The sequence below is a fragment of the Cygnus atratus genome, chromosome 13 (assembly GCF_013377495.2).
Source record: "Cygnus atratus isolate AKBS03 ecotype Queensland, Australia chromosome 13, CAtr_DNAZoo_HiC_assembly, whole genome shotgun sequence".
Classification (NCBI taxonomy): domain Eukaryota; kingdom Metazoa; phylum Chordata; class Aves; order Anseriformes; family Anatidae; genus Cygnus; species Cygnus atratus.
Genome location: NC_066374.1, coordinates 4,465,607 through 4,474,604, shown reverse-complemented (window position 1 = coordinate 4,474,604; position 8,998 = coordinate 4,465,607). Strand labels below are relative to the sequence as shown.

The window sequence follows — 8,998 nt, the reverse complement described above, 5'->3', positions numbered from 1 at the left end:
GTGGGAAAAAGCCAGCGTGGCCTGGCCTCCCCGGGGGCTGTGACCCCTGCGGGCCTCTGCATTGGGCCCCGACCTTGGGGAGCTGCGTCGGGCACATGGGAGGGGCGTGCGTGCGCGTGTGTGCGGCCCCCTCGTGCCGGCGAGCGCGCGCGTGGCGGCGGAGCGGGGAGCCAGCCTCGTTGTTATTCTGCTCACAGCCGCTCTGATTCACAGGCTTGGATCATGAATGCAAGTGAAGACTTTGACGTCAGAGTTGAGATTTATCAGCAGATCCAATGGGGCAGGAATATTAAGTGCGAGGCGATGCCAGCTATCTACCAACGTTATTAGCGATGCTCGCCGAGGAATGAGGCTCAACACCAAGGGCTGGAAGGAGCGGGAGGGGGAAAAATAAAAACGGGGGCAAGCGAGCTGATCCTCCAGCCTTAGAGCCAGGTAAGACGACAACCCCGGGCTCGGCTGTGATGGGAAGGGAAGGGGCGATGCTGGTGGGGGGCTGGCAGCGGGCAGAGCCCCCCAGGGCCAGAGGGGCTCTGCAGGGGCACGGTGGACACCGAGCAGGTCAGGAGCCGGTGGTGGGTGCTGCAGGAGCTGGGGGGGGGGACGCTCTGCGGCAGCATCTTGCGAGGAAGGGGAAGGCAGGAGGGAAGGAGAAAGTTAACGCAGGCTGTCCCCAGCCGCTGCCTTCTCCTTTCATCAGCGGCGCCGCATCCATGCGAGGGCTGGCCTATTAATAGCAGCGGCTTTTACTCGCCAAAAAAAAAAAAAAAAGAGGAGAGAAAAGAGTGGGGGATGGGGGGCTTTGCGCTAAAAACGGGTGACAAAAAGGTGGCCGTGCCCTGGGGAGGGAGCGGCGGGGTGCTGCTCCCCCCACACACACACACAGGCACCCCGCAGCAGGGCTCGGGGGGAGGGCGGGGATGGGGATGGGGATGGAGATGGGGATGGGGATGGGGACAGGGATGGGGACAGGGACGGGGACGGGGACGGGGACGGGGACGGGGACGGGGACGGGGACGGGGACGGGGACGGGGACGGGGACGGGGATGGGGATGGGGATAGGGACAGGGACAGGGACGGGGATGGGGATGGGGATGGGGACGGGGATAGGGACAGGGACGGGGACGGGGATGGGGATGGGGACGGGAAGGGGGGGCAGAGGAGGGAATGGGCATGAGATGCGGAGCAGGGGACTGCGGGGGGGGGGGGCGAGAAGAAGCCCGGTGCCCCCGCGGGGTGGCTGCGGGAGGCTGCCGGGTGCCGGGCTCCGCTGCGGGGGGCTCCACCGGAGCCGGTCCGTGTGTCCCCCGCCCCGACAGCCGACCTGTCCCTCTCTCCCCAGCGATGCTGCACGGCCCCGGCGCCCTGGGGGGGCCGTGGCAGCCCCCGCAGCAGCAGCAGCAGCGGCTCCCGGGGCTCGGCACAGCCTCGGTGCCCAGCGCCTGGCCCTCGGCGGCGGCGGCGGCGGCGGCGGCGGCGGCTGCGGGGGGGGGGCCGGGCACGGCGACCCCGGGAGGCGGCGGCGGAGGAGGCGACGGCGACGGCGGCGGAGGAGGAGGAGGAGGAGGGGGGTCCCCGGCCGGGGGCGGCGTGGGGGGCCCGGTGAGCCCCTGGGACATCGCGCTGTGCGCCACGGGCACGGCGGTGGCGGCGGAGAACGCGCTGGTGCTGGCGGTGCTGTTCTACACGCCCAGCCTGCGGGCTCCCACCTTCGTGCTGATCGGCAGCCTGGCGCTGGCCGACCTGCTGGCCGGGCTGGGGCTGGTGGGCAACTTCGCCGTGCGCTACCTGCTGCGGCCCCCCAGCGAGGCGGCGGAGCTGGGGGCGGCGGGGCTGCTGCTGGCCGCCTTCTCCGCCTCGGTGTGCAGCCTGCTGGCCATCACGGTGGACCGCTACCTGTCGCTGTACAACGCGCTCACCTACCACAGCGAGCGCACGCTGGGCTTCACCTGCGCCACGGTGCTGCTGATGTGGGCGCTGTGCCTGGGCGTGGGGCTGCTGCCGCTGCTGGGCTGGAACTGCCTGCGGGAGCCCAGCGCCTGCAGCGTGCTGCGCCCCGTCACCAAGGACAACGCGGCCGTGCTGGCCGTCGCCTTCCTGCTGCTCTTCGCCCTGATGCTGCAGCTCTACCTGCAGATCTGCAAGATCGCCTTCCGGCACGCCCAGCAGATCGCCGTGCAGCACCAGTTCATCGCCACGGCGCAGGCCACCTCCACCCGCAAAGGGCTCTCCACGCTCTCGCTCATCCTCGGCACCTTCGCCCTGTGCTGGATCCCCTTGGCCATCTACTCGCTGGTGGCCGACTCCAGCTACCCCGCCGTCTACACCTACTCCCTGGCGCTGCCCGCCACCTGCAACTCCCTCATCAACCCCATTATCTACGCCTTCCGCAACCCCGACATCCAGAAGTCGCTCTGGCTGGCCTGCTGCGGCTGCATCCCCTCCGCCTTCTCCTCCAGGCCAAGGACATCTAGCGACGTGTGAGGAGCTCCCTCGCTTGCCTCTTCTTCCTCCTCCTCCTCCTTTCTCCCTCCGCCGTTCACGTTTCCCACTGGGAGGAGCCCCCCCCCCCCGCCCCCCCAGCCCCGGCCTGCGCATCTCGCTCCATGGGCAGGTGGCCAGAAGGGAAAGAGGAAAAAAGGGGAAGGAAAACAAAATAGAGAAAAAAATAAAAAAAAAAAAAGGAGGGAGGTGGAGAGTGGATAAAGAGAGAAAAAAGAACGATGATGGTTTCCTTTAGAAATGTTATTTTCGTACACATTTTATTTTTTATTTAAAAACACAAAACACCAAAAAAAAGAAAGAAATAGGATCTCCGTACGATGGATGGCGTTTGTCTCGTCTCGGGTAAGGAGGCAGCGGGCTCGGTGGTCCTGCCGCCCCCTGGGGCCACGAGCTGGGGACGGCTTTGGGAGCATGGGGGGGGCACTTGCCCCATGTGTGTGGGGCGGGGGGGCCCCCAAAATCAGGTGTTGCTCTGCTACGCAATAACGGGGGGGGGGGCTGCTCTGGCTGGGAAGGGGCAGCCCCGGAGAAGCACAGGGAGATGGAGGGGGGTGGATGGGGCTGGGGAGGGCGCGGTGCCTCCATGTGGTCTGCAAAGGACTTGTGGGGCCGAAGGCACTTTAGGGGGTTGCCTCTATTTTGGGCTGCTGCAGGGTTGATGGCGGTGGGGGCACCAAGGGAATCCACCCCCCCCCCCCCCCCCCAAAAAATTGATTTTTGGCCCAGCCAGCTCCCTCCCGGGCTGGCTTCCACTCTGCTTTGTATAGGGATGGGGGGGGGGGTTGCATCCCAAAAGGGATCCGGGCTTGCTCAGGTCCCATATAAGGAGGCTGGGCAGAGACCACGCAGCTGCCTGCGGGCACCAGCTGATCCACTGGGGCAGGACAGGATTTTTCCCATGCTGTGTGTGTGGGGGGGGGTCACAGCCACCCGACAGCACCGTGTGTCTGTCCGGGTCCAGCCCCACAAAGCCAAGTGCGTGAAAACACAGCTGAGAGCGTCCAAAGCATGGACGGGGCTTGAACTTGTTTTCCACCTTTCAGAAATGGCCACTCTCCTTTTTTTTTTCCTTCCCCCCCCCCTTTATTTTCTTTTTTCCCCTCATTTCCTTTCTAAACACCTTGGGCAATGGTCAGGAGGTACAATGTCGAATCAGTATGCATATAAAAGTTAATATATATATATTTATATACAGAGTTATATATAAAAGAGTAACATAGATGTATGTACACACCGTTCTCTGCTCATTTCCTCTCTTCTGGTTTCTGTAACTGCAGCCAGGTCCCTGCAGCTCCTCGGTGTGAACACCCAATGCAGAGTTAGTTTAAACCACTTTTGAAGCATTGTGAACATTTTGGAAGTGTTTTTCTACAAGCTGCTCTGGAAGGCAGCATTCGTTTCCCGTTTTGTATTTCTGAGTGAGATGTAGCATGAGCTTATCAGCTCTGGGCACACCTTGGCATGCCCGAAGTTGTGTTTTCTTGTATATCCTACACTCATTGGTGGAAACAGGGTAAGGTGAGAGGAGGTAAGAATAGGGTAAAAAGAAATAAGGTGAGGTGAGGAGGAAGGTGAAGGCGCCTAAGGTAACATGGTGTGCACTAGGGTGTGGAAATCTCTGTCCATTTCACTGCATCTTCCTTTCAGTGTTTTTTTTGTTTGTTTGTTTGTTTTTGTTTTCCCCAAAGAACATATTTCACTGGAGAAAGGTTTGAGTGGAGACGTTGGGCATCGGTGAGGGCACCGGGCTGCTTTGCTGGATGTTGGGGCCCCCTTCTGTTGGTCGTCAGCACCAACCCTCCCAAGCCAGCAAAGCTGCATGTGGGGTGGGAAACGAGGTGGGCACCCTTTGGTGCTGGTTTCAGGGCACAGTCAGCACAGAAAAACCATGGAAACGTGTGACCCTCACGCGTGACCCTAAGGATTTCAGTCCTGATACGACAGCCACTATTTGCTCATCTCAAAAAAAAGGAGTTTTAATTGAACCTGGCGTAACAGCCCCAGAAACCATTACTGTTCTTGGTGGGGGACGAAGTACCTCTTTCTTGTCGAAGCATCACATCTGGGGGGGGGGGGGGTGTGTCTCTAAAAATGATCTTGATAATCATTTGTATTGATGTGTACTGACCAGCATCAAGTGCTTGCTTCCTTGTTAACAACTAATCAGCAGCTACCTTTGATTGTCAGGAGTAATGGTTCGATGCACATGGTGTCCCCTTGCAACTCCTCTCTATCACATGCGACCTTTTCTCGGGGCGAGGTGGCCGTGCTGCTGCTAACAGCTCCGTCTCTACCATCTGCACCATTTCTGTTAAAAGTCCCATTGCTTTTTGCAAAATTGCTGAGAGCTGCCCTGCCCCTGTCCTGGCCACCCGCAGACCTGAGCCTTCCCACTCCTGCTGGAAAACTTTGCAACACGGAGCATTGCAGAGATAAAGGAGATGTTCAGCAGAGCCGGCCCACGTCACAACAGGTGGCCCACCACTCCTTTGCCCCTGGACTTGGGGGATGTGAATTTTGGGGGATGTGAATGGGGATTGTCCCCAGCTCGAAGCCCAGCAATGGCTTAGCAAAGCCAGGTCCCTCCAGCTGCACTTGCCAACCCATCGGTCTGGGATACAACGACTGTCATACGGAAAAGGATCTTAAAACCAGCCAAAAAACGCTGTAGGATAAAGCACTGGAGAGGCTGAGGACAGAAGTAGTCACCTTTGTAAACTCCGCTTGATGTCAATTGTGTCTAAACCAAGGTTGTTCCTTCGCTGTTCCTTCCCCTCTCATCACATCTGCTTTCCCAGCAACGAGGACGCTTCAGAGCAATCAGGACAGCAAATTATCTTGATGTAACTGTTTTAACTTGACTGGGAGAATTGATCTCAAAGGAAAATGTGCAGTTACCATTTGGCCATGGTAAAGTCAAGCCCCTACGATGCACTTTATGAGCGAGTGAAAGCAAATCAATGCTGTTATTGCACTGTATCTCTATTGTGTATAATATTATACATTCATCTGTAAGAGTAATTTATTTTTCTTACTGTAAATAAAACTGTTAAAGTGATTTGTCAAGAGGTTATCCAAAAACGGGGGGAGAGGGTGTTAAAATAAACACATTTGAAGACCTGGGCTCCTGGCCGAGGTATGTGCCAAACCATGTATGTCTGTGTCTTCATTTCAGTTGAACCCAGGCTACTACAGGTTTACACTTTCCCTGACCTGGGCTCAGGCAATTTGGGGCAGATTGGGTGGGTTTTGGGCAAAGGGCACCCCCGGGTCATGCATCCCTTTGGAGCCTTCAGCAAAGCCTCCAGGACAGAGACTTTTCCAGCAGAAGGCCGTCCTCTGCCATCTAATTACCCAGGCAGTCAGGGATTACATACCCTTGGGAATTAATAGATCTTTGAGAGCTGGTTTCTCTAAAATAAGGGTTACAGAGATATCACAGCTCTGCACCACTTCCTCTGCCCCTGGCCTCTAATAGAAATCCGAGCATCACGGGGCTGATGACTCCTCCCGCAGCAAACAGGCTCGGCGAGGGCAAGCTGACAAAAAGCAGAACTGAAATATACTTTAACCTCTTAAAATCTTTATTTTACGTTTTTTTTTATTATTATTATTTTTAATTAGCACATGCATAAAGTGTCAACAGTTCGGGATTATGTCATATGACATTTTAACAAATGTAGTTACAAGCGGTGCTTCGGCTCTCCTCAGGATTCCTCTCTACACTGTACAGAAGAAAGCTCATCCTGCGACCAACGTTGTCCCTACCTTTCCGTCCTAGTGTCACGACAGGCAGGACACCCACAACACCAGGGAGAAATACACTTGTTCACACGTAGCAACTGTGTACGGTAGATAGATACAAGCAGCAACATCTACTCACCTATTGACTAAGTGCACGTGGTTAAAAGACCCCATTAGACAGTGAACGACTCTTTCTTCTTTAATGTCAACTATATAATAATGGAAATCAGGTTATAGCCTGCAATGTATGACCCTCCCGTGGGAGAGATGCCTGTCTCCCATTAGCTGCTTCTATCAAGTGGTAAATTGAAGGAAAAGCTGGTGGTATGTCTGCCGGTATTAAAAAAAAATGAGCCTTTTGGAGCATCAGGGCATCTCCACCACCTGATGAGCCCCTCCGATGCCAGGCACGAGGTGCCACCAGGACATTGTCCTTGTCCCTGCCATGCCACCGTGCCTTCCCCTTGGAGACACCCCGCCCTGAGCCTCTCCAGCAGGGCTGGGGAGGCAGAAATGCCCTTTGCCAGCCTTTCCCAGAGGTGCTCGTGCTCCTGCTGAAGGTGGTGGAAACCCATGGCTCCAGTCCTGCATCTGGAGGAGGAGGAGGAGGAGAAAGGCACCCCAGCACACACCCTGGAACAAACCCACCAGCAGGAGCATGTCCTGCAGCAAAGCAGGGATTCTTTTTTCCACCCTTCTTGCAGCCCTACTGTGTGCTTTTGGGGTCCGTCCCCTGCCCAAGGTGCAATGCTTGTTTTTGCACCCAGAGACGTGTGGTTGCCAGAGCGGGTATCCCTTAGGTTGGCCAAGATCAGAGTAAAAACTGATGCAAGAACTGCCCTGGGATAAAATCTCAGGTGCAAGGAAGGAGGAATCCTGGTGGACATCTCAGGGTTTTGTCCTGGTTTTCGCCTGGGAGAGGGCAGGCCGAGCATCATAAACACATACCAGTGCCCAGAAATGCTCTGCCCCTTCCCCCTGGCAGGGGACGGGCACTCTCACTGCTGGACTTCCACCACCCACTGCTCCAACCCCCCCCGGGAGCTCCTTGGAAATGCAGTGGGGATCTCCAGAAAAGGCACTTGTGTCAACGATAATCCCACCCCGCTGCCTGCCAGCTTCTCCTCCTGCAAGCCCCATGTTTGACCTGGAGCAGGATCCGCACTGCGGCACCGACCCAAACTCACACTGGGTGGCTTCTGCTTCAGGATCCCCCAGGCAAGCCCCCAAAAGGGAGTCTATTAAAACAAGGAGCCATCAACCCCGAAACAGCCCTAAAAATGTGTTTCAGAGCAAAAGGTTTCTTTTTGGTGGGGATTGTCTTTCTTTGTCCTAAACTGCTCCAATCTGTGAGGAAAGGCACCACAAAGAGAGGCCCCATTTGTGGAAAACTGGACAGAGCTAAATGCAGACCTGGAGCTTCTCAGGGTAAAACCAGCTTTGGTGGTGGTTCTGGGATCAAGGCTCATACCAGGATGGCTTTTGAGAGGCCAGCAGTGGCACCTCTCCTCCTCCAGAGCACCTCTAGAGGAATCAACACTCCCTCAACGTGCATCACGGTAACTTCACTGGGCTCAAATCCCACTTTATTCCTAATGCAGGAATTGTATGGTTAGTTTTTCCATGGCAAGTGACTTTCTGCTGGGGAAGCATTCCCAGCTGAGGCATCAGGCATACACAAACACCCAAAACGGGTGAAAATTCACGGGATTTGAAGCACCTGAGCTGAGGCGGGGCCTTCAGGCATAAAAGACCTTCCTACAAGGGTAGGAGACCCTGCTGAAGTAGGCCTTGGTGTGCTCTTTGTTTTGTTCTTGTGAATTGGTTTCTTATAAACCCAATTTTGAAAGTGGTTATGCTGATGACTGCTCTGTTTTTTTGGTGGCTAGCTGGGAAATAACATTGGGTCTGATTTTTCTCTTGCTTCTCTAGCAGAGGAAGGCAGAATGGATTTTTTTCTCCTGGCAATCATGTAAGCTTTTTTCCCTTGGTTTTATTTTCATGGGGGGTTTATTTTTTTTTTTAGATCCCTCAGCTGAGCTACCCCAAATCCATGGGTAACTTTTAAGGTGCTGGCCTTAAGGTGCCAGTGTTGCATACACACAGCAGTCTGTGGACATCAGTGGTACCAGCTGTATGTCCTGATTTTCTGCTGTTAGTTCACATCTTAATCTAGTATGTTTAATCTTTATTATATTTGAGGGTCAAAAAACAGCAAAGGGGCAACAAAGCTTGGGGGGGCATGTACCCAGGCTGCTAGGGTGCCTCTGCAGGTTGTGGTGCTACAAGCCCGAAGAAGGGGATGAGGCAGAACCGCAGACCCACCAGAATGGATGAGGTGCTCCATAGGCACCTCCACACCATACCCTGGCCCCAGACAGGCTCAGGGCTTGCACCCCTCTCTCCGGTGTCCACCTACCTACTTCTCAAAGACCTCCTGTGGCAGAAACCTGTCTGAGTCTCTCCATCTTCACCTTCCCTGAGATGCGATTTAACTTTGCTGCCACAGCTCAGGCCTGTGCCTTGTTTCAGCCTGACACTGGCATGGGGACCATGCTGCTCCCCCTGCTGCCCTTCGTTTTGCCTACCTGAGATATTCTCCCACAGAGTGGTGGGAGTGTGACCAGCCACCCAAAAATGACAGGCTGATTTCCTTCCCTCTGGCATCTTAGTGCCTTCAGCTCAATGGTAATTCTAGCATGGAGCCAGTCCCCCAGGGCCAATGTGGTCCCTTGACATTGTCACCGCA

The 8,998-nt window shown here is 55.7% G+C and overlaps 1 protein-coding gene across 2 annotated transcripts; it reads left to right on the top strand.

Moving 5' to 3' along the window:
* Nucleotides 1-1,344: 1,344 nt before the first annotated feature.
* On the top strand, nt 1,345-2,484 carry LOC118245453 (G-protein coupled receptor 12-like). Of its 2 annotated transcripts, XM_050713496.1 has the most exons (2): nt 1,345-1,498; nt 1,562-2,484. In XM_050713496.1, exons 1-2 carry the CDS (start codon nt 1,345-1,347, stop codon nt 2,482-2,484), a joined length of 1,077 nt encoding a protein of 358 aa, XP_050569453.1. The 2 variants fall into 2 exon arrangements, with proteins under 2 accessions (XP_050569453.1, XP_035397539.2); XM_035541646.2 differs by having other exon boundaries at nt 1,345-2,484.
* Nucleotides 2,485-8,998: the final 6,514 nt, after the last annotated feature.